Here is a 26691-nt window from a genome sequence, read left to right on the forward strand (position 1 = left end):
ACTATACGTAAACGTCAGGAAATACGTCGGAGAACCCAACCGCGACACTATGCCCATGGCGTTCTCATAATGGACCTTCATGTACCGCGGACCTCCGGTGAATGTGCTCGGTAGGTAAACTTTTCCTGGAAGCACGCCGCCTTCACCTTGAACTGTCTCGTCGCCGCGGATATCTTGTTCGACCTGTCCTCGTTGTTGCCCTCCAATGTCTAAAATTTCATCCAGCGGTGCGATCCTCATGGCTCTTCCAGACGAAGATCGCGCCTGGGAAAAGCGGATGAAACGTAGTTTCTCCTCTTCATACCGGGCGAACATTTCCACTTGCCACGCCTGCGATAAACGGCCCAAGTGAGAAAATCGATGATCGGAAAGAAGGAGGCATCTCGAGTAATTCAATTGCGACAGCTTGTTTCCTCGGTTGTCCAATAATCCTATGTGCCAACCCAAAGTCCCCTGTGGATAAAGTAGTGGATACTGGAATGGCTCCATAAGTGGGCTCAACAGGTCGATTGATGTTGGCCTTCGATCACCCCTCTTCCATACCGTTAATTTCCGGGGATCGCGTCCAGTGTCTTCCGTGCTCATCGCGGCGTGCACTTCGATTCCACTTTGCCTATCTCCAAGCGTGGGACCGTGAGTGGATCTGCTGGTTACCTCGAAAGTTAGATGTGCGTCGATTGAAGGCTCCGCACTCAAGCGTCGGAAATCCTCGATGAACGGATTTGTATTCCGGATGTAGTGGTCAATTTCTTCGATGACGTCAGTATTTAACGATCTTCCAAGTGCAATATTTCTTCGTTCTTCGCCGTCATCGATGTAGAGCCGGCAACGGTTCACAAATTGAGTATTTCCTGCTCTTGTGGTGAACCTTTGGCCAGGAGCCTCCAGGCTGTGCATTTGGTGGTACATCCTACCTTCTATCTTGAAAAAGGAAAGTCCACTTGGGTGTCTGTAGCCTCCACTAACCTCCAGCGCGCAGAAGGCAAACAGGTCGTTAAACGCTCGCGATCTCTCTAGGAATTCTTTCTTTGAATAAAAAGGTGCGTCTAGAGAAGGTAGTCGCTGCACATTGTACGATCCCTGTCCACAGCACCACCTCTTACGATTCTTCTCTTCGTCGAAAAGCCTTGCGCAGCAGTGGGCACATCGATGAACGTCATCCTCCCAAAGCGATGTCCTCTTCAGCTTGAACGGTGCAACGTCATCGAGTTCGAGTCCTTTCCAATACGCCATCGGGCCGAGATTAACTACCTTCCTTGCGAGAGCAGCGGGGATGTGTCTTATGTTTTCTAATTCCGGATGTCGCAACCTATAGCTCACCGTTCTCTGCCGTGATGCCTCCGGATTAGTTTCGTGCAGACGTTGAACAGCTCTCCTGTTAACGTCGGGGTGGTCATTGGCGTACCTTCTTACGGCGTCTCTATTGACTTCTGGATGTAGGTGACTGTAGAGACGAACTGCCCGCTGGTTCACTTCTGGATTCCTCTCGGCATATTTCTTCTTTGCTGTAATTAATTGCTCTTCTCTCGTAGAATCTAAAATTTTACGCCTACCGGATTTCGCCTTCTTCGGTCGCCCCTTCTGTTTCCTAAGTTCCGTGATATTAGTGTGTGGAATATCTACGCGCGTGAGAAGGACGACCGGTTTCATGTTATTGAGCTTTGGATCCCGAGTACTGATACTGCGTGAGTTATTATGAGTACTTTCTGTTGTGCTGGTTGTTGCTTGGATACGTGGCGCAAATGAAAGATTGTCCGAGGGTCGTGGTCCTCCCTTCAGTTTTCTAAGTTCCGTGATATTAGTGGGTGGATTATCTACGCGCGTGAGAAGGACGACCGGTTTCATGTTATTGAGCTTTGGATCCCGAGTACTGATACTGCGTGAGTTATTATCAGTGCTTTCTGTTGTGCTGGTTGTTGCTTGGATACGTGGCGCAAATGAAAGATTGTCCGAGGGTCGTGAGAAACGTAGACGTGTTATGGTGTACTGTTCTCCTTTTTTGTTGAAAGAGTTATTCGAAATGAGCATAGCGGCCAGTGCGGATAAAGTTTTGCATTTAAACAAACTGGCTCTACCATCGTGACAAGATCTGTACTCATAGTCCACCCCATGAGAATCGAATAGGAAAGTGTTTCCGCATCGGTGCCAAAACGTTACGGATCGAAGTTCACCGGTGAACATGAAAGCAACGTGATGCTCGGATTCAGATAAGAGGCCCTCAAGGACACCCGATAGTGACCTCACACCTTCCTCTACATCGCGGACAGTAAAGGGATATACGCCGTAGTGCACGTCGGATGCGTCGACGTTGACTAAATTTCCCATTACTTCTAATACCCCGGGCAATTCCTCCGGATAAATGTAACGGTCTAAACCCTGGAATGATTCATCTCGTAACGTTCGATAGATCCTGTTGCCACAGAAAAGGATTGAATTTATAGTGTCCGCATTGAAGGACCCACTGATAAATCCCCACGCTGCAGCGCAGGTGGAGTTCACAACGCATTGTGATCCAGCACTCCAACCGAATAGCTCATTGTTTCCCTGGTGGAAAGACCCCGAAGCTACGCAGGAGAACTCCCTTCTCCGAACATCCATCCCGGAATGAGAAAAATACGAAATGTGATAGAATATTCTCAAGGGGATGTTGATATACTTACTGAATACGATGTGATCCTAAAACTATCAAAGAGAGAAAACCTTTTGAGGGAAGCCTCAATATCACCTGAAAATGAAGAGTACTCTATAATTAGCAGCGAAATGTTGACGTGGTGAATAAGAATTAAGTTTAAAACACAATACCGTTATTTACACAAATGACACAAATAACTTTTCTAACTATTGATTCAGTAGCATTTTGTTCGAATTGAAATCGTAAGCAACGAATTGCTGAAGGGTTTATCGAAAAAGAAACGGTTTAATGAAAAGGAATGTTTACGGTTTAATTTTATCATGGCAAAATTTATGTTATTATCTTAGTGGCAGTGACCTACACTATAAAAAAAATAAAATTTTATTATAATTAATAGTAGCGGGCGTAACTTTATGGAAATCCGTAATCGTTGGAATAGAAGAATTACACACTTGGCTATTTCCACATGCAAATGTAATTCTTCTATTCCTACCAAATTTTTTTGTAAATCGAGTCGTTGATATAAATTACCTTCGTTGGAACTTTGAATACGGCTCAAGTGTGGTATTTATATTGCGAGTTCTACTCAAGGTTCAAATTATTAATTTACTGAATTAATTTACTGAAATATCATGTCAGTAAAGGTAAGATTAAATAAAATTTAAGGCAATTTGGAGGATGTGATGCATTTTCACCATAGTATTCATTATAGTCTAAATGTTGAAATAAGAAATAAAATGTCTAAGGCAGAGCGTTTAGGTCGCAGATAACGAGAAGGGGTTGTTGACTTTAAGATAGCGCTTAGGCAAGGAAACTGAAAAAAGTGAAGGTGTTTGATCGCTACACGACATGAGGAAAAATTTTAAAGCGGATTAGCGCAAATGATTGTCAAGTATCTTTGATGTTGCACAATTTACGGTAAATCATGTGGATAAACAGCACAGTGATAAACTCCCGAAAGCGGAACAGTGACAAATTGTAGGTACCGCAATCTGGTGTCGTGAAGTAATTTTGAATTTCCAGGAAGAGTCGATTTCCTTGCCGAGCGATAGTGCGTTTGAGAGGCGGAAATAATTAGGTACCGTGGATCATAATGGGATCTCTTGAGCTAAGTAAATGTAAATTGTAGGATGTGGGTACTGAACGTATGATCATTGTTATGAAGGACGTATTATGGAAAGAAGTGTTAAGTAATACAATGGAGACATTACTTTACGGCACGTAATGAATTATATACTTAATGAAACGCACAAGAAGTTGAAACAATGCAAATGCGAAAGCTAATAAGAATCGCGAGATGGACGACTGCTTGACCTCATATCCACGAGTCTAATATTTTTCAAGATTTCCACGGAACACTTCAAAACGCGAGAAACTATGGGAAAGAGTATCTTGTTGTATCGCTGTAACATATTAAAGGAATGCGGTAGCACACGAATATTGAATATCATCGTTCAAATTGTTTCGCGGGCAGTATTTTTAATCGGTTTGGATCGGTTTAAACGGAAGTTAACGTCGGGTACAATCCAAGAAACGCAGTAAAATGAGGTCACCTCGAAGGAAATGCAGGAAAAGTCAGGTCTAATGAACACGTGCATGCTAAATAATCAACATCTTCATGGGGTGAATCGTTATATTACGGAATGGTGCAATTATTTAAACGAACAATTGATTTACCTGGAGTCGTGGACTCCCACGATGTCCTCACAATGAATTTTTTGCGTCCCTCCGGAAGCCACGGTGTAATCATAAAGAATAACCATGTTAGTATGAGCTCAGTTCTCTCGCAGGAATAAAGAACACCCCGTAAATATTAGCTCTGAAAGCGGAATGAAGGGAAGTTCAACGGTTTTTTGAAACGCGATGTCCCATTATTGGCGTAGCCTCTGACGGTTGTGGAATCAATGCATAGTAATGGGAATACAGTGCCATGGAATCGCTAGATTGGATAAATGGGTGAATGAGGCCGTTGACAAATCCTTCTCTCATTTCGCCATAGTCAGCCTGATTTGAAGGATAGCTTTAGAAGGTCGAGACTATTAAAGGATCAACAAGGGATCCCTCCGAAAAATATTTTACTTCGTAAGATTGTTAAATTTTTGCCAGGGCAGCCAACAGTGACGGCAAACAAACCGTTGTCAACATTCTGACGTGAAGTAATAGGTCTCTGAACGCCTATTTAGGTAAAGACGTTTATGAAAAGTAGGTGTGATTATTAAGCTAAAAGTTATAACAATATGGCTGTAAAGTCTTCTATTTTTTTATTATGAGCATTTAAAATACGTCTTACAAGCCATCAAGGAAAAACGTAATTCGCAACGCCGCCATCTTGAATGACGTCAGCTCATGCAATAGTGTTGTTCTTAACCACCTTGACCGTGCACATTATCGAAGTTTACAGTGAAGATATTGTGGTTATGACGCCGTATTTTTCGTGTCGTAGTTATTCCTCGATATGTCGCAGCGTATAGCTTCAAGTACTGCATTGTGCCTAAGTGCAGAAATACGACTAGAAATGCTCGAAATAAATATCTTAATAAGGTCACCCAAGACGTAGAACGAAGATTGGTTCGGATGAGAAAGTGCCGACGTATGTGAATGAATGAAAAAAATGAATTCTAATATTAACGCATTGTTTATCAGATTTGACACAATCCTATACCTACTCATCTTCACAAGTGGAAAGTATTTTCACTTGCTGGCTTTATCCACTTCGAGGGGATCTCTGTCCGACACTTTTTGAAAAATTTTATTCCTCAAAAAGACTAATGCAACAATATAGAGCAACATTTGAGAAGTTATACTTTAAAAAATAAAATATGTATTTTTAAAACATACCTTTCTCGTGGACTATTTTTAACTATCCTCACGAGCTAAAACAGGTTAAATATTTTTTAAGATCTCTTAGTTTCCATAAGGTGAGGTGGGGTAAGTGCGACTGCGGAATAAGTGCGACCCCCCTTCAGGTAAATCGTATTTCCGTTCTCGAAGCAGGTGGCGGTCGCGCAACATATTCCACACACAGTAATGAAACCAGAGGGAACGACTTTGTAATACTTATTTCTTAATTTCTCGTTCCACATGCTTAGGAAATATACCCGTCCGTTCATCTCGTAGTCTTAGTTGGTTGTGAGGAGAGGCTATACCGCAGTTCCCTCTGAATCAACGCATCGGAAGTGTTAGGTAAGAACTGTACCTTGTTTTCTCTTCTTCATGGATTGGCTTTCCTTGCTTTACTTTAAATCTAGGAACTCGGGTCATTATATTTAGTTTAGGTGGGGGGTCGCACTTTCCCCGTCGTAACCATTATTCATTCCTACCTTCCGGGACACACACGAGCTCGAACGATACATTCGTTTTGATTGTGCATAATTTGCACGCAACCAATGGCAGTCTAAACATATGTTTAGACTGCCAATGGCGTCGTCAGCGTAATGTTCTCGTCCGACCCTATTAAATGTTATTTCATTGTTAAATTTCATAAACACATTTAATATGTATTTTACTAGAGCCGGTGATGTTATATTTCAATAGCTTTGCATCTTCACTCCCCGGCTTTCAGCATGCATGTAGCAATATCGGTTGCTTATGTAAGTAAACATTGCTGCCGCTGTAATTTTCGGCAAGTTTCCGGTGTCAGCCTTGGTGAAACCAGGTTCCGTGGCGTTTGCTTTTTACGATAAAACTTCGGAAAGATATATAAGAAATAATAACCTCACTTAAAGTCGTTAAATAAACCGAGAAATTTGGTGACAATGCGCAACGCCACTGGATTTCCCACACGATTGCATGAGCTGACGTCACTTTCCGGCTGGCCAATGGAATTACGTTTTGAAGTGGGTGTGTTTTTGGAACTGTTTCGGTCATTTCTTTTGTAAATTCTTAATAAAATATGTGAAATAAATGCGTTAAAGTGGCCTTTATGACAATTTTACTATATTTTACGATTTTTAGTTAGTATGTGAAGGGATATTAAAATTTTGTCCAGAGACCTACTCATCAGGCGTATTTCGACGTAAAGCTTTTAACCCTTCTAAAATCGTATTTTTATGTGACTTATCGAATTCTTTGATTTATATCTGGAAGGGTGAAGGAATAAAACTATTGCCTACATGTAGTTTAAGAAACTGTGACCATATACAATTATCACTTATTGGTCTGCAAATGAATAATACGTCGACGGCAGCAAAAATTATGGGAAACGGATTCAATTTTTTCAATTGAAAATATATTAGGACGTAATTTTAGCAACGAATCACATACAAGCGCACTTGGAAAAAGACAACAATACGTGATTACAGTCATTTTCATTCATAACGTTTAGATATGATCACTGTGGTATCCATTGTTATTATTGTTATTATTATAGTAAACAGCAAAACGCTTGCACGGGGAAAAACAGTAATGCTAAAATGCAATTATTACAGGGAAGAATGAAAATGGTTCGGTATAACAGTGCGAGGTTACGAATGTGTGCAATAGTCAATTCCGTTAGTTAAATAATGTGTGGATTGTATTAAACAGCGCTTCATTACATAGAAAGTTATGCAATAACAATGGTCATAATTTACTCAGCAACAATGACCCTTCTTGGAATTTTGACTACGTCTAAGGCCCCTTGCACACACACCGATTTTTGCCGGCCGGTAAAATATAGGCCGTCCACATTCCAATAGTGAACGACGGCAGTGAATGGGAGCTTGCACACACACCGGCCACGCGCCGGCACCGGCAAAATGCCGGTTTGTTGCCGGCCATTGGCGGTAGGGATCGCCTGGCGTCGGGCCGGTGCCGGCTATACAGCGGCGTACGAGACGAAATGGGAGCTTGCACGCTAACCGGATTTTTATCGTCCAACCGGCCACTGGCAGTGTGGATCTCCGGCGCCGGCATAACAATGAAGTGCTCGTTTGGCTGGCGAAAATCGGGCGTTTGTGCAAGATCGCTTCACCGGCAAAATATCGGCCGACATTTTACCGGCCGGCAAAAATCGGTGTGTGTGGAAGGGGCCTAAGGTCGGGTATTTATTTTGTCGGTTCTTTCCAAAGTTTCAATTATCGATTTACTAAAATCATTAGTTAGTAAAGGTAAACATGAATATCAATTAGTGAAGATAAACATGGAGACATGTGTGTAATGCATTTATGGTGTGACGATTAATTATTCACGATAAATTAATCGTGAAATGCAATTACTCTTAATGTAAATGAATCTTAAGCAATGTGCAATCCATCAATTTGCAGACCTTGTTAAAAAAGATTCCATTGCATGCAACTATTTCTCAAAGACTTTCATACTTATTAAAATATTTTGTTGTAATAAATTAAATGAAAACATTTTAATTCGATCTAAAAGTTCCCCTGTCTCAAGAATTTTTACATGGCCACTCATCAGAATCTAATGATGATTCACCGCCTTTCACGAGTAGCATGAACGCGGTAGCCGAATTCAAATCGTTCTTACAGAGCATTTTACATTATTTGGAGGATTTGAATTCTCCCATCGTTCATTTCGAAGGAATTGGATTCGGCGGATTTTAATCTCCCATAGTTCTTTTTGAAGGAATTTTATTCGGCGGTTAAATTCGAACGAATTGGATTCGACGGTTAATTTTCAACGATTCGCATGGAAAACATAGATTCACTTCATTCGGTTAATGCCCATGAATCGTTAATTTTGATCGGCTCGTTCATGATCGACACAGCTCTACTACTGGGTCCGTGAATTGGATGGAGTCCAAGTGTTGCTGTGTTTACTGATTAGTTGAAATAAAGACTGTACCTGAAAATTAGAAAATGGTTCCTACAAAAATTTACCGAGATGAAATACCTTAGAGAGTGGGAAACAATAACTGCCGTTCATAATGACATCCAATTAGGTGAAGTTTTTGCACATTGGAGGAAGTGAGCCCAAAATTAATTAACATATGACCATTGTGGAATCTACTCAAGTAATCCATAATTAATTTGAACGAATCTAATAAAAGATGCTAACATTTAATATTTAAAAATACACAATAAATTGGAATGTCAAACGGTTCCAAACCTTTTCAATATCGTGCAAGATTTATAATACGTCGTAGAAAGTCATTCCCTCAAATTATAAATCTCAGCGGAGGTTATTGACCAGATCATGTTTTATTTACCGCTTATTTTTCCGGCTAATTAGACCTTTAGAATAATTTTAAACTGTGAAATAATAATTTATGTCTTCTAGAAGTAGGCGCGGTGGAATACGAAGTGGGATCATTCAACAAGAGGGAAATGGAAAAGTAGGAAGAAAATTCGATCGTTCGCATACGTAAACTGAAAGGCATACAAAAAGTTTTCGTTAGTGTGGACGTTAAACTGAAATTAATACGGGGCCTCTGAATGCGATGCAATGTAAATGTTTCAGGGTTTGTGGTACACTTGTAAGAAAGAGTCAAAGCAAGTAACAAAGTAAGCGACAGCTTTAGATCATCGCCCAGTAGTAGATATGTTTGAGATGCGGAAGCAATCACCATCGTTCATAATCGGATCCGTTGAGCGAAATGAACGCAAGTTAGAGTGAGTGAGTGGGAAATAAGTCAACATATGATCATCGCCATGGAATGACTTCTAATGAAAATAAACGTCGTCCAATACGATGGAGACATTTTAAGGCACGTCATTAATTAACTATCAAAGAAAACGGACAAGAACTGAAGGATTCAGTGCAACTGCAACAGTTAAGATGAATCCCATAAAGGGTGATTGCGAACATTCGAAGATTTTTAGCGCATCTTTCACTAAACTTATGTCCTTTTGTGTAATATATTTATTTATTATTTACTCACGATTTAAAGGAAGCACTTTAATTTTCGGAGAAGAACACCCTATGGTGTCCTAAGTGCGTATTTAAATTTGCGAGAGCACATACAATATTGAACAACATCAGTCAATTTTTTTCGCGAGCTGCATTTTGTAATCTCTAAGCAGGTAAGTGAACGACGTATTAATTGCAAGGCATGCAGTGAAAATCGGCGAAAGACAGGCGTACTGAACACGTGCATCTTAAAAAATCAACAGGTGGGAATGGGAGCTTCTTGTAACCTTTTTACATGCAAAAATGGGTGAAATTTATTTACCTGGAGTCGTAAACTCCCACGGTGTCCTCAGTAACACAAAAGATAATTCTACTCTACTTCGCTTCAGGAGTCACTGTGTTAAAACTAAGAATATTTACTGTTAAAAGCTCTGTTAACCCGTAGGTAAGCAGAACAACAGGAACACGTGAGCAGTAACAGCAGAATGCGAGGGGGTAAACTGTTTTTGTAACGTGCTGCGCCACCGTTGGCGTCGCTTCTGTCGGCAGTGGAAGGGAGGGGAACGTTGCTGGAGGGGAAGGAAAAATCCGGAGGATGACACGTGTTGGAAAGCTCCTCCTTCCAGAATTGGAGAACATGCTATCCGGTTACGTGAGGGCATCCGGTCATATTTCGGGGCATCACATTTCCTCCGACCCCTCGTCATTATGAGACGAGTCACCTAGTGGGGTAACGGGCGTTTAAAAATAACTAATCGCAGCTCATGTTATACCTCAATAGATATGCGAGATTAATTACGTGCGCAAGATTTGAAGAGAAATAAGTCCAAACACGATGTATTTGCAACCATAATGGAATATGTTATGCGTATTATTTTGAAGTCAGCGACTTCCGGTACCTTTACGTTTTGAATCATGCGTGCAGTTCAAAGTCGTAAGTGATGAAAGACGATTTTTGTTAAGCAGTACACTGTAGCTATAGGCAAAATTAGACGTATGTGAACATTTTTTCGGCAGCAGTAGTCGATGTACTATGCAAGTGATACTAGTTCGTCATTCATTGTTAGAGGAATAGCGTGGGATCGAATCGCTAAGTTGTAGTAATAGGTTTACGAGGGCACTTACAAATACATTTCTAATTTAGCTAAAGGAAATAAATTTGAAAAAGAAGTACAACGATGTTGCTAAAGTTTATTTAGAAATGACGATATTATAAAGAAAGTATGACACGAAGGAAGACGTAACTCAGGCCATTGCTATAGTTTTGGAGGCGTGTTAATTACGCATCAAAAATGACAATATACGCATAAAGCGAGAAGTTCATTAGTCACGAAGTAATTCGATTCCTCCACTCAACCTTTTCAAAACATGAAATATTCGCGGTTGTTAAGTTAGTTAAAGAAAATCGTCCGCCGAAAACGTTAATGTGATACGTGGAAGAAATACAGAGCGGTTAAGGAACGGCAAAACATTCATTGACCCGTGAGAGAAATGAACCCTTCACCCACACTATTATGCAGCCAACACACATAACAAAAAATCCAAAAAGGCCCCATATGTATGGGCGTACCCAGCGAGGGGCTGCTGCCCCCCGCAGCAAAAATAAGTTAGTTCAAAAGTATACCAGAGTATTTTTTACATGCAGGAAAAGAGATAGTCATATGAAAACGTAATTAAAAATTGTTTTTGAGCGAATAATTGTAAAAACTCACAAATATTAGAATGGAACATGTGACTTAAACAATTTAATTTGAGCAAATAAATTTAAAAAGTAATGAAGCGCTTTAATTATCTTGAAATTTTGGTTTTCTTAACCTTTTCTGTGTTAAAAGTTAAAAAGACCACGGCCTGCCCCCCTGTATTTTTGATCCTAGTTACGCCCTTGCTCATGTGACGTATTTACATAGATAACATGCAATGGATAATGTTTTCACTCAATCCCAGTTTTTACACACCGCCCAAGAGGTAACTAGGTAGGCGCGTTTCCATTTTCTAATATGCGGAAAGATATTGTTTGCCACAAAAGGACACGGTACATACGTGACTCATGTCAGGATTTTTTCTGGGGGAGCACAAGGGTCTGGCAGGTCTTCTCTTATGTAAGATTAAAAACAAAACACATACATTGGGTGACGTCATTGGGCGACAATAAGTCCTTCCAATCTCCGACAAATTACTCTCTCAGCATCAAAAATTAATTTTCACTAGAAAGTGGCACTCGTGATTAGTCATCAGTCACTATTTTCAGCAGTATCCACCCTAAAGTGTCATTGTTGTTGCCCATTTTACTGAAAAACTTGGTTTATAAAAAATGGATAGCATTGAGTAATGGCGGTGATGAAAGACTTGTTTTTGAAAGGGTTAATGCCGAAAAATATCTCAGCTAACTTGAATGAAGCTTGTGGAATATCTCCTCCTGTGTTTGAAACAATTGAAATTGGATAAATGTGTGATGACGTTGCCGTTAATCCAAATGAATTAACATAGCTCCGGACTCTCTGTGAAAGTGTCAACCCTCTACACGATTCCGCGATATGCTGTTAAGAGCCAGACGAATCAAAGTGCGCGGTATAGGTAAGGCCGCAGGCATACGGCAATGCACAATTGTTTTCATTTCGCACGAAAATTTGGGTGTGAAAAATATATCCGCTGCATTGCTGCCACGTTTTCTCACATTGGAGAATAAACGCACTCGTTTGGCCAATACAAAGTCTGTTTTGGCACCTTTACTTCGCAATCCTGAGGATTTTCCGCATCAAGTCATAACTTTTGATGTAATATGATTTCATCACCACAGTACAGGGAAAAATAGCAAGTAAGCAATGGAATTTTGAAGATTAACGGGCTCCAAAGCAGGCGAATATAAATGAAATGGACCGGTCAAGTGATGGCAACGATATTTTGCAATGAATGCGGAATTTTCTACATCGATTTATTGGAAAAGGTATAAACGATAACAGGGGAGTAATATGCATCGTTATAGGACCGGTTGATGGTGCAAATCAACAGAAGTGCCCTCATTTGAAGTAGAACAATTTCTTCCGTCAACAAAACAATACACGGTTGCACACCTGCTCAGAGTCAATAGCCTATATTACAGAATTAAACTTTCAATTACGAAGAAATTCTCCGTATGCATCAGATTTGGCCTCCGGTAGCTTTTTATAATTAAATAACTGGAACAAATGGCTTTGCGGTTGTATTAGTCTTCAGTTAAATTTTATCGTGTTGTATAACTCCGTGTTATATCCATTCCACTTCCAATTTTAATATTTCCCGGTTCCGCGCTTAAAATGCTTAAAAAATGTCATAAATACACCGTGTTTGGAGTCATTTTCTTTTCTATTTTGTGCACAATACGAATACTTCAATCCAACCAAGATACCTCATCATTTACCGAGAGTGATGGTAACACACTTTTGGATCCAATAGGTGACTCATTTCTTTGGCCTCAAGAAACTGGGAGCTTTGAAAAAGGTTGGCTGAAAAAGGTTTAATTGGCGTGTAAGGGGGAGGGGTGAAACACGTTTCTATTGCTCTCGTGTAAAGCGATATTTTATTTCGTAACACGAAACCTGAGGGAGCAATTATCTGGGATGCAAGAGGCTTTTCGTGGGTGGGCTATGGTGGGGAGGGAAACTTGAGAGGAGTGGCCTGAGGACTGGACTGATGGGTGGGGGAGGGTGGATGTTGGGAAATGTGGGACATAGTTACTATTCTACGGCGCTGAGATACACCCGACGGTAGATGAATCTCTTGGCGAATATTAACATTATTTGCCTGTCGTGTTTAGCCTCAATGTTCTGCTAGGAGGCGGAGTGCTCCAATAAGGGGCATGTGCATAGCAATAAGACATTATGTAAGTGTTGGAGTGCACTAATAATGGTGCTTTAAACTTTAACGGTACACCACTGATCCATGCTAAGAGTTAATAATGTTTTTTTTCACATATGTGCCTGTCCGGCACATTGCGCCTTAACTCAGCTATTCCAAATTTGCGCCTTGCGAAAGATTAAACTACGACATAATGATTGAAGCCTTCGAAAAGTATGCGCTGTGGAATAGGGAATCAAATCAGCAAACAAGAGAGAACTGGAAAGTAAGAAAGAAATTCCATCGCTCCAAGACACGACGAAACAATTTAGAAACGGATACGTGCACAAGACGGGGAGCTCCGTAAATGTAGAAAAAGATATATTTTAGCGGACGCAGCCTGGCCTAATGACATAATGTGAGTATTTATTCCCAGCAAAAGTATGTCTTTAATGTTGACGTTGAAAAATAAATAATACTAGATCTGTTAATACGGTGATATCCAAGTTTTTCAGTGTTTATTTTATAGAAGAAAGAAAGATTAGTATGGTAAATTAGCGACTGGTTCACAAAAAAAATTATCGTGCCATTGTATGTTTGAGATGCGGAAGCAAACACCGTCGTCCGTAATGGGACCCGTTGCGCTAAACAAATGCAAGTTAGAGAAAGTGAGTGGGAAATTAATCAAAATATCCATGGCTAAGTTCTAACAACACGTATCTAAAATTCGGCCGGTTTGAGACAGGTATCCTAAACAAAGTGTAATAACTTTTAAAAATAAAATACAAGCAAAAAACAACTCTTTGTTTGCAAATAAATGCTCCTTTTTCAATGTATGAACTCTTGGTTTTTAATATCAGCGTAAAAGTAAGAAAAATGAATCGCTTTTTTGCTCACCCGAGAAGTTGCTATTTTCGAGATACGTGTGGTTAGAACTTAGCCATCGAAATAATCACTGTCATGGAATGACTCATAATGAAAAGATACGTCGTGCAATACGATGGAGACATTATTGTAAGACTAGTAATTAATTATCCATCTAAGGAAACGAAGAACGGAAGGATGCAATGCAATTGCAAAAGGTAAGAAAATCGCATCAAGGACGATTGCGAACTTCCGAAGATATTTAGTTCTTTAGGGCACCTCTCGCCTAACTTATGTCCCTATGCATAATTTTTACTCACGAGTTACATAAATCACTTTAACTCGCTGCGCTTCGCGCGCTCGTTAAGGGGCTCCGCCCCTTAAAACCCCGGTTCCGGCTTCGCCGTCTACATTTGTGGTCGTTCGAAGACTTTTGAAGTTCGAATAATCTCAACTCGACTAGGGGCCGGCTTCGCCGGCTAGGGGGTAGGGAGACGTCCCAGTCATTCCTCGGAACGGCTTCGCCGTTCCTCGCTGAAGGGCGGCTTCGCCGCCCGGGGGTTTAGTGTGCCAGAGGGCGAGGGCATTTCGGAACTGTTTCACCGTTATTCATTTAAGGGGCGGCTTCGCCGCCCAGAGGTGGGGGGAGTCCACAGCGGCTGCGTCGCTTGAACATCGGGGCGGCTTCGCCGCCCGGGGGTTACTGAAGCTCCCCCTCGCCTACGCCAGTTCCTCGTTGTGGGGCGGCTTCGCCGCCTTGAGGTGGAGGAGCCCCCCCGCGGCTGCTCCGCCGCGGGCGGGGCCCACTTAAATGGTCTTCCCCACCGAGAGGGGTGCCCAGGGGGATTCGGGGATTTTAATGTGTTATGCATGCGGTCACCAAAAGTCCACAGTGATCATGTAGCGATGATTGTAAAAGGTAGTGCAATGCGGATTAATAGTGGCGACAAGTACCCATAAAAGAAGACTTAATGGCAAGTTTTTCATTTTTTTCGGGGGGTTCCTGCGGAATACCGAGGGTTTTATACTTGTGTTAAACCAGTGGACACAAATCGTTCTCATTAATTCCGTGCCGATAAGTCCTAGGGGACCGGAAGAGTGGTCTGACGATTCTTTTACCTGGCGAGGCTATTTTTTAGAAATTTTTTGGGAGGTTTCACGGGGTTATCGGGGGTTTAAATAAGTGGTAGGGGCACTGGTTAAATTGTGTCGAAAAGTATTCGGAAAGGCGAGTGTAAATTTGTTTTATTTTTTTTTGGCGATGTTCCATGAGGTAATCGGGGGTTTTCTGGTATTTTTTCCCGTATGGTTTACGGTGGCTCGCCCTCACCAAATATTCCGAATCTAGAGCTCAGAGGGGACGGGTTGTGCGGCGTAATGTTTGCGAGAAGTTCCCAAATAGGAGACTAAATGACACATTTTACATTTGGGGGGGATTTCACGGGGATACCGGGGGTTTAAATGTGTGTACTCCTGGCGGTCACCATCCATTCACTTAAATTTCGGGAGGACGAGTCGTTAGGGGCGGTGGAATAGTCACGAAAAGTACCGAAGAAGTAGACTTATTTGAAAATTTTATTTTTTTGGGGGGGTGTATGTGGGTTTACCGGGGGTTTATAGGTTTTTACTGCCAGCGGTCATTAATCGTCCACATCAATTCCGTAGCGATGAGTGGTAAGGATTGGAAAAGCGGCGGAATTGTGACGAAAAGTACCCGAAAAGGCTACTTATATGCAAATTTTAATTTTTTAGGGGGTTTCGGGGGGTTAAAAGATTACGGTACTATATTTTTCACATTCATTTACTGTCATGTCTAAAAGAATTGTGCCCTATGACATCCATATTTCGAAAGTAATACAATAAGAAGCAAACCAGTCCCTGAAAAAAGTGAGCAGTGCCCGCCATTTTTATTTTTTCGCGGTTAATTCCATTAAATATTTAATAAAATGTTTATGTTATCTGAAAGCCAATGCATAGCTGTATGTAACTACAAAGTTTGAAAGAAATCGGTTGAGTTAAAATTGACAAAACCTTGTGTTAATCTTTTGAAAATCGTAATTTTCCGTGATTTTCGGAATACTTTAATTTTTTTCTGAGTAACCAAGCACTATGAAAGAAAATTGTTACCTACATTTCGTAGAGGATGTTATGAGCATATATAATAATCATTTTCGTTATCCAACACCTTAAATTAAGTCGAGGGGAGCAGAAGGGATGAAATTATTTTCGAAAAACCAATTTTTGGGCGCCATTTTGGCTGCAATTTTGTTGAATTGAAACTAATAACATTACATATTTACGTGCCCACGTTTATTAGCTTTCAAAAAATGCATTAAACATCCATGTGGCACGCAACGTTCTTGCGCAGTAAAATAAAAACCGAAAGACGGTACCCGGAAAAAGCCCGATTTCGGCCATTTTGTCGTCCTAGCGACGACACGTGGCGGAAACTTCCGGTTTTCGGATTTTTCCTCCGGATCATTTCGGGTTCCCCGCACGCGTGCCAAATTTCAGCTCTCCAGCACGTCTGGAAGTGGTCGGGAATTTGTATCCATCAGTGAGTCAGTTACCTCAAGGGCTGTATATAATAGAGATACAAGGATGTGCTGTGTTTTGCCAAGCCATCCCTGCTTTCTTTTGTTTTTCTTTCCCGTAAACCTTCCAGTATGTACAATTAAGCATATGTATCCATTCAGTTCCATATTCCTAGCATACTTTAAGCTGAGGTATTTTAGTTACACAGGGTGTCTTAATTTAATAGTCAAACACTTAGTGTAAATATTGATTAACATTTTCAGCACTATGGTACTTCCTTTAAATTAGTAATCAGAGAATAGGGAAGGCCTTAGTAATGATAGGCCGTATAATCTCAGAAGTGTACAAACTGCGAGTGAGTAAATATGAAAGAGACCCCTTAGAATTCCCTGTGAAAAAGCTTGATGCATGCATTGTGTCATACATGCTTGAGGCCTTGTTTAGACTGGACACAGGTTTGCATCGTGCATGCCCTGCTATTAGATGCTTCCATTTAGAAGCTATGCTGGAAGGGTGATGCATGTATTTTGAGTTTCCTCCCCCAGCATATTCTCAATGTTGCCTCACCAGTGTACACTCTAGGACTTACAAGGGGAGACCACGAAACTTGCACCGTCTTTTTCAATGCCGTATTTTTTATTGCCTTCGGAATGGTGAACACATCCCTGAACTAGTAGTGGTTCCGTTGAATGGGCCTTAGTTTGGCTATAATTACAGTAGAACCTCGTTAAAACGAGTACGGTCTATAGCGACACCCCCGCTATTACGAGAGATAGCCGATGCACCGTCAATTGACCCTATAATAAGCATGTTAAAAAAATCGTTTTTACGAGACCCTTTCGGCGTTGGCTCTCGCCATAGCGAGGGTTTCACCGCCGGAAAACTTTCATGAAGACTTCTTAACCTCTGTAATTGCTAGCGATCTGTTAGAAATGAAGTTAATGGAATGCTCAGTCTCAAATTTATGTGGTAAACTGTCGTTCGATAAATATAATGATGACGAAACAATGCTTTGCATGATTTTTATTCAGTGCGGCGCTTATAAATAGTTCGAATAGTTGGTCGTTATTTGAGTAAGGAAATTTAGTGATGCAAAAAAACATCGCCTTTCGTCTGGATTTATGCTTACGTTTATCGGATAGATGTTTATCTGTCGCCGCACCACTCCTGTTCCTGTATATCTGTTCGCAACAGGTATATTGGCTATTATTTGCTCCACCTCCGGTAAAGCGGCAATTCGCTATAGCGAGTATTTATTAGTGCACCGTGGGGTGTCGTTATATCGAGGTTTCACTGTAATTAATTTTCATGCGGTACTTTTCACAAGCCGCCAATAGTTTCATGATATCATATCTCTTGACAGGCGGGTCAGGTGGGGCAGTGGTTAGCGTTTAAGGCTTCCACCCGGGGGACCAAGGTTCGAGGCTTCATGTTGGCTATATATTTTGTTATCTTCATTGTGATCATATGGCGTCAACTTTTTCATTAATTTTAATTGTGACAAGCATGGACATGAGACTATTTTTTTATCATCATAATGGCGTATAGGTATTTAAGCAGTGTCATTTCAAACATGGAGATACGACGACCACACTAGCAAGGGTCAGTGTGCGCCAAAATGTTAATTTTTTTGCTTATACTGATCAACTTCCACATTAAAAATGAAAACCACTCTTGCGAGAGCACATGCCATTAAAGGCTCGCGGCGATCAACAACATGCGTACAGACATAATTAATAAGAACACAAAACGATTATAAAATGCCATATTTCTCGAATACTTGTAATTCACTTTACTCCAAAGAGAGTTTACTTACACAGTACCTATGTGCTAAAAGAACCATTCCGAAATATAATTTCCATTAATAAATAGAATGAAATAAAAGTTGATGATCCTGGGCCGGGCATGGTGGCGTATTAAATACGTCAATCTGCGAAAACCAAGGATTTCAACATCGTACGTACATTCTGGACTAGAATGGTCTCGTGTATTCCTATAATGTACTTTGACTGTCTATATTGCGAGTTTTCAAAGTTCGAGGTATTGTAGCTAATTTTTTTAGATCAGCAAGAGGAACCCGTCACACGTGGCGTATAAATTACACCGCGCGACCGGGCGTGTACCACCTGTGTACCTTTATATCTGTATCACCTATAAATGTACAAGATTTTACTTATTTCTACAAATAAAGATTAATTTTGACAAAAATCGAGTGTTTTCATATATGCACATAACATGGGCAAAGTATGCCATTCGCCCGGTTGTGTAGAAATAATAGTCGTGCTAGCTGGAGGGTTAAAAGCAACAATTACACCAATTGTGCTCGCTGCTTCCCAAAATCTTCCGTAGCCCTTCCAATATAATAACAAGATGCCCACCAACAAATGTCATTTCTTGAAAAAAAAAAAAGCCACTGTTTTAGCCCCCCTGCTAATCTTTCGGCATGTTTTTTAGGAGAGTAGAAAGTGGAGCCTTCACTTATCCGCGTCGGAAATGACACTGCTTAAATACCTAAATGCTATTATGATGATTAAAAAAATAGTCTCATGTCTATGCTTTTCGCAATTAAAATTAATGAAAAAGTTTACGCCATATGATCACAATGAAGATAACAAAATATATAGCCGACATGAAGCCTCGAACCCTGGTCCCCCGGGTGATAGCCGTAAACGCTAACCACTACCCCACCTGTCAAGAGTTGCGATATCATGAAACTATACGCGGCTTGTGAAAAGTACCGCATGAAAATTAATTAATTATAGCCAAACTAAGGCCCATTCAACGGAACCACTACTAGTTCAGGGATGTGTTCACCATTCCGAAGGCCATAAAAAATATGGCATTGAAAAAGGCGGTGCAAGTTTCGTGGTCTCCCCTTGTTAGTGCAGCCATGTTTTTTAATGGGTGATTAGTTTCGTTGTTGCATCTTATCCTCCAGTCTCCTTGGTTACATATTTACTAGCCCATATCATCTACAGAGGATCTGTCTGTTGAAGTTGCTGCATGTTCTTTCATCTCCTGTGGCCAACGTCTGCGTAATGTGCAATCACCACCTCACTTGTTATTCCTCAGGTGTGCCCAATACTAACTATGACTCTGGTGATGGAAGCATTCCCGTTCATCGCTGCGACGTATGTGAGTATGAGACATTCAGCTGGACGGCCCTCCAGTCGCACATGCGCCTTCATGGCAACGGCGTCTCTACTGGGGCATACTGCTCGACTCTTGCCGCTGCACTAGGGGCCTCCTCATCCTCAGCTCTGTCATCCCGGCAGAAGATGTTTGAATGTGATGTGTGTCAGATGAGGTTCTCCAATGGTGCCAACATGAGACGTCACCGAATGAGGCACACTGGTGTTAAGCCCTATGAATGCCGGGTGTGTGCCAAGCGTTTCTTCCGGAAGGACCATTTGATGGAACATTTTGCCACCCATACCAAGTCCCTCCCATATCATTGCCCTGTGTGCAATAAGGGCTTCCAGCGGCAGATTGCCATGAGGGCACACTTTCAGGTAAGATGTTAAGACTTAATTCTGTGTTCTTTCTCTGCAGAATGGCATCATGTGACATTTTTAGTAACAATAATAATAATAATATTTATTTGCTCTGGGTACAATACTCCGAAGAGCACAAATTATACATTAGTGGTGAGCAAAGTACATACATAATACATTTGATAACATATTAATTGTAATTGAATTACATATAAACATAAATACATAAATACCATATTACAGTAAATAATTCGGTTTTGGTTTATCAAGTTGAATGTAATCGAAACATGAAAACGTAAATTTGTCATTTGATAAGGTAGTTTTAACATAAAAATAAGTAAAAAATTTGACACGTAATATCATTTTATAACATTTTAATGAATAACAAACCAAAAAATGGTTAAGAAAAAAAGAGGGCATTTCAATGTAGAAATCGTGGATTCCATGTAATTACGTGGAGATGACTATTAGAGTTGGTATTGACTGAATGATATTTATGGGGATCAGGTTGGTGTGATGGCTAGAGTGTTGGCTTCCCACCTGGCGGGCTCGGGTTCAAATCTCGGCAGTGGCAGAGAATTTTCAGAGACTGCCCGATCCCTGCTTGAGTGTTAAGTGGGAGTACATTTCAAGTGCAACACTCCGTCTGTCGGATGGGACGTTAAACCGTGGTCCCATTGGCGCCTTTTGTTAAGAGCAGGCTAATGCCGATGCTGGGTTTCTCTCCACCCTTCCTTCCATACCCTACCCTCATGGCGCAAATAACCTCACATATCGGTCGCCTCCTTCAAATACCATACCATACCATACGAAATATATCTGCTGCTATTTTATGTCAAAAGAGAATGACAACAAAGTTTTGATGACTGAATTACTTTGAATGAATATAGATTAATTGCTCATAATGCAATCACTGCAAATTCACAGTTAAATAGGTGAGCGTGGAAAAATACAAATATCCATCAGGAATTCCTTGGTGGTTGACTCAGACAGCATAACACCAATGAAATTGCCAAACTCTGGTGGCACTGACAAATTTTCGTATCAACTCCATTTCTGTTGAAGATAAAAGCTTTTCGCATTACACAGGCGGTCCCCAACTTCTGCACACAATGCGCTCCTGAAAACGTACTAAAATCGAACCATTGAGTTCCATACTAATTCGGGGTTATGTTCCAAACGAGCAAAATATGTATGCATAATAAAACCTTATATTTTACACAATTTTATTTTTGCTAACTGATGCTTAAAATTCCTCACATTATGTAATTTCTTTTTAAAATGGCAGACAATGTAAATGAAAATAAAAAAAACAGTATTCCATTTGGTACTGAGTGAAACTTCTTTTCGGTTGTTAAGTTGACATTACAATTATAATGTCCACTTTAAATAGGAAGAAATTTCAAAAAGCAAAACAAAATGCAATTGTTGAACCCTCACTCTTGATACTTTTAAAGTTTAACATTAAAATTCCTCAGCTGATGACATCTCGTCACAGAGTATCTTGGAATCGCATATCTTTCGCATGTTATTCAAAAAGACATACAGAATTTGGATGATATTGTGTGCTATATCATTGCGCTGAAGGTGTAAATGTTGTTCATGAATTCAATAGCACTAAAACAGAAAAACACAATGTCACCTTGATTAAAGTCAACACTGCTCTTGACATTACACGTTTGTATTGTCTGCATATACTGCCATATGAAACAGTTGAATGTTGTGATGCGCAATGAACAATGCAGGAAGTTTGGAAAATTACTTACTGACAAATGTTTGAAAGTCCAAATTGTGTATGAAAGTCAAGTGAAAGACGTCAATTAGGAACATACAAAAGTGTGAATTGTACTAAAGTCGAGGACTGCCTGTACAGAGTTAAGCTAATAATTATTTTAGGTCCAACTGTATTTCTTTTAAACCCATGCAGAAACGAGGTGAGTTGGTTTTGATTAGTGTACCACGTAAGCAACTTTCCCCCGGCTCCATTTGTCCTGAAGAGGTGGGGTTAGCCTGCGGAATAGGACAACGCATGCTGCTGTTGCCATCATGTTGAATTGCCATTGAATTATATGAATACTAGAAATAAGGTTCTATAAGATTATCTTTTTTGGAAGACCTTGGAAGCCAAAATGTATTCACAGGAGGCTTCTTAACAGCTCATTTGGCTGAAATTTCACTTGGGCAATGATTTTTCATGTACACAGGCAAGTATGCCTAACTTTTACAGAATGTAGTTGAAAATACACATGAAGACTTCTGAGCTATGCATTATAAATGGAGTTATGTATTAATATTGACATCTATCGGCGATAACATTTCTATTAGAAATGTTTTTAGTTAATTCATACTGTAGTTTTCTTAAAATACCATCCTCTAATTGCTTATCATAACTAATAATACCTTCCAATTTTTTGCTGTTTTCTTACTCCAGTTTTGCTTCATTTTTTGGGAGAAGACATTAAATGAGTGGAAACTTTATTATGTTGCACAACAACTTTTTGTAACTTTAAATGATAATTTTTTAAAGTATGGGAAGCTTATTATATGGTAGTTATGGAAATACATATAATGGTTTAAAAGACAGTACATAGTGCCTTTCATTTCCGAAGGATATGAAAAAAAGGTGCCTATCACTGAAACCTCTCTATAGTGAACCTCCGTACATCAAATTGCCCAAATTTTTGGTCTCCTCCATTACGATGTAAAGAGGTTTTACTGTATTATGTTCACCAAAGGTAACTATACTTTTAATTATAACTTTTAACGAAACGTAACCATTTAAAATGCTGGTGCTTATAATGATTTTTTCAATAATTTCTTGGGAAACTCAGTTTGATTGTCTTGCTGCTTATCCTTTTAGAATGAGCACGTGGGCCAGAGTGATGCAGTGAAATCTTGCCCCCTGTGTGCTCACCGTGCCGCCTCAATGAAGGGCCTCCGAGTGCATTTCTTCCATCGCCACGGCATTGACCTCGATGGAGGGCCACAGGGTGGAGGATGCAGCTCACCGCCTGGAGACGATTCTGGCACTGGGGGTGGGGATTCCCCCGGGGCCAGCGGAGGATGCGACGGGGAGTCTCAGTCTCCAACCCATCCCATGCACTTGGTGGTGCCTCCACACTTCCTTGCTCCTCATGTGGAGATATCTACGGATGGGGTGAGTTGTGATTTTTTTCTTGTGCCGCCGAAACGTTTTTTTCAAGCTGACCGCTCATGTCTTTTTAGTATACATTTCATAAAATTTGAAAGATTGGGAGATTTTCAAGCAATGGTGTTTTGTCTCTATTGCTGAAAATGGAAATGTCACCCACAATCAGTTGCATAGGCTCTCAAATTTACTAGCAGTGACTGCTCACTAAGTTTTGGGACATAATCTCATTCTTGTGGGATTTTTACAATTTGTGTTGTATTTTTTCAATTTTTTTATTTTCCTGCACTTTGGAAAGTGTTAATGGGGATATTTCTCTCATATTTTGTACTGTGTTCCCATTATTTTTTTGTGAATGGTCTGCTCAATTCCTCTAAGGTTGCATTTTGAGAGGTATCTATGTACTTGTTGGAGAAAGTTGGTAAGGGCTGCTAACCTAGTGTAAAACCTATTCAAACATATTTTTTATGCTAATTCACTTGTTTGTCCTGAAATCAGAACCTGAATGATAACAATGCGATTAATGTTGCCCTAGGTGAAGCTAAATCTTGAAGTTTACATTGATCTACTTATACATTAAGGATTTATTATTTGCAGTTAATATTCAATTTTTTTACCAATATAGATAATTTTTTGTCATTACACAAATAATATAGTTATGCTTGGTCATCTTTCAAACTACAAATGAAATACCTAGCAATGAGAACTTAAACATGTTGACTACCACACTGGTGATAATGAATGGCAATTAAAGTTCCGGCCATATCATGCTTGTCACGTAGACAGGTGACAGAGCATCTAAATCCCAGTGGATTTGTGATGCCGCAGGTGAGAAAGACAGATTTTTTTAGCCATGGATTGTGACCTAAATGGTCGCAATGACTACAGTACTTTAAAACAAAGAAGAATTGATATTAAGTTTATTTCTTTGATATTTCTGCATGTCTTAATATCTGTCAGTAATACTAATCGATAAAAAAAAATACTCAGGCATCAGAGAAATTATGTATTAAAGCACTATGGGGGTCAGCAATGCTCAAATTCTTTTGGTTCAAATTTGTGGAGTGAGAAACATCATAGCTATATATTTCCTCCAGTGCGGACAAGATGTTGGTGGCATGTCCGATGGCCCAGCCGACTTCTCCCGTGTGCCGTACAACCTCTCCCCAGCTGCTCCCTCAACGGCAGACTCGAGCCATCGAGGCGGTGCAGGGGGTGGGTCTGGTGGAGGCCAGCCCCCATCCCCTGAACACCCCGTCCCCAATGGCTGCTGCCCATCCGCCTCCCCAGCCTCATCTGATTCCAACTCGAACACGCCTTCTAGCAGCCACGATGGGACGGCTGCCACAAGCCGCACGGAAAACATTCCCGGCATCAAAGGTGAACCGATGGATGCATCTGAGCACCCTCCTCCACCCACCTCTGAAGCCAGCAATGCCACTGGCTCTGGTAACAGTGCTGATGTCCCTGTTGTGTCCGGTCCCAGGTCCTCCTTGTCTCGCTTCCCCCTCCCACAAGCGCCTCCCTTGCCCTCTCGTCCCCCGCCTGCGACCAGGCCTTGTGGTCCCACACCCGAGTTATCCCCTCTCGAGTCGCTCCTCCGGGAGGAGGTGAGGGCATTGCCGCTGAACCGACGGCATCATGGTCGGTCGGCCGCAGTGCCTGACAACCACGCCAATGGAGCTATCACATCAACAGAAACGGAGCCGTCTCCAAGCCCATGCCATGGCACATCTAGCCGCATGGCCCAGTGCCCACCACCTCCTTCTGGGACTGCGTCTCCGCCGTTGCCTGTCATGCCAGCCGCTGCCCACTGTTCAAGTCCTGCGACTCACAGGGCCTTGCGCTGTCTGTTCTGCGGAATAGTCTTCCCCGATCGAACTCTTTACTTCCTACACAAGGGTTGTCATTCAGAGAACAACCCATGGAAGTGTAACATCTGCGGGGAGAGGTGTTCCGATGTTTACGACTTTAACTCGCATCTCCTGAGCAAGACCCATCAATAGCATTGCCGCCTGAAGATCAAGTTGTTTGTTTTAAAGGTTGGTATTGTGGCTGGGATAAAAGGTATTATTTTCCTTAAATTTGTCTGTCATTGTGGATTGTCAAATGATGCAATATTTATTTATAGCTGAAAATCTTTAAATTATTGGGTGGCTATGGAGATAGAAATATTTGCCTCAATCATGTTGATTAAGGCAAATCTATGGGCATTGTTATAGAAGTTGAATATTTTTATTTATACTTTGGCATTCATCATGAAAATTTGTCAATTTTCCAGCATTCGTTATTCTTCTTACATTGCCCAAATTATGTGGCCATGAATTATATCACAAGGCTAACAGCTGTGGTAACCAAATGACTGTGTGTGTGCATAATATAATCTATGAGAGTCAGCATAGTCTTCTAAAAATATATCATGAAATATATATAAAAGGATGCAATAGAAATTAAATTTTGACCCTGAATTTTAATGGAAATATCTAATGTATTTTGGAGGCCTATGCATTTGAAGTGTATTGTTTCAAATGGTGATGTGAGCATGTTTATTTTCGTAATTCATTAGAGAGAGAGCTCACCATATGTAGTGGGGGAATGCAGATTATGTCAGAACTCAATTGTCAATTGAAAAGTAATTATATCTGACATTTTTGGCATACTAAATATGCTCAATGCCCTATTTCCTGGTGATAATGTGTGCCCATGATATTGTACTTATTGCTGCTGGCTTTATTCTCATCACACATAGCAATACTGTGAAATAAGAATTCATCTCTCTCTTTTAATTGTAATTTACTGATAGCCTTAAAAAATTGTGTTTTTTTGGATATCAGTGGCATGATGTGACATTGGAACTGCTTGAGATTGCCGGCGTATTTATTCACTAACTCACTCCAATGCAATATTCTCCTTTATGATTGAGATTTTTATTTTATTTTGCCCAGTTTTGAAATTAGATATCAGAACAAACTCATCCTGTTTACTCCACAGATTAAGGATTATATGGCTAGGGGAGGTTGGGCATTTGAAAAAATATCCCACATTTTGATTTCGACTCTTTGTCATAATTTTACTTTTCACTTGTTTTGATGGTCTCCCCCATTTTCAAATTATGGCAGACTCCCGATTATCCGGCTGCAGTTTATCCCAATTGCAAATTATCCGTGCACCGAGTTCACACTTTTTTGACGTTTTCCACAATCTTAATAAAAAAACAAAATTGGACTCAAAAGCACCAGGATAATTGCATTTTAATGCAAGGCTACTCTGGGCTTATTATTTCCATTACAATTCCCTTCGTAAAATGGAATTGTTTTATTTACTTGCAAACAAGGAGTGTTTCAAGTTCACTTAGACGTCTGCTCTAGCATTGCAGAAAACGGCGGGAAAAAAACTGTTAATCAATCATAACTTTAGAA

General features: G+C 40.6%; 1 protein-coding gene across 2 annotated transcripts in view; it reads left to right on the top strand.

Annotated features, from left to right (window-relative positions):
- The window catches only part of LOC124161835 (zinc finger protein ztf-16), a 37337-nt gene extending 10951 nt beyond the window's left edge, over nucleotides 1–26386 (top strand). For both annotated transcript variants that reach the window (XM_046538041.1, XM_046538042.1), the window contains exons 3-5: nucleotides 19703–20142; nucleotides 22985–23281; nucleotides 24370–26386. In XM_046538041.1, the coding sequence (XP_046393997.1) occupies nucleotides 19703–20142; nucleotides 22985–23281; nucleotides 24370–25278 (1646 nt within the window). In that variant the 3' untranslated portion in view covers nucleotides 25279–26386. The remainder of the gene's footprint in view (nucleotides 1–19702; nucleotides 20143–22984; nucleotides 23282–24369) is intronic.
- Nucleotides 26387–26691: the final 305 nt, after the last annotated feature.

The sequence above is a fragment of the Ischnura elegans genome, chromosome 7 (assembly GCF_921293095.1).
Source record: "Ischnura elegans chromosome 7, ioIscEleg1.1, whole genome shotgun sequence".
NCBI classification, from domain to species: Eukaryota; Metazoa; Arthropoda; class Insecta; order Odonata; family Coenagrionidae; genus Ischnura; species Ischnura elegans.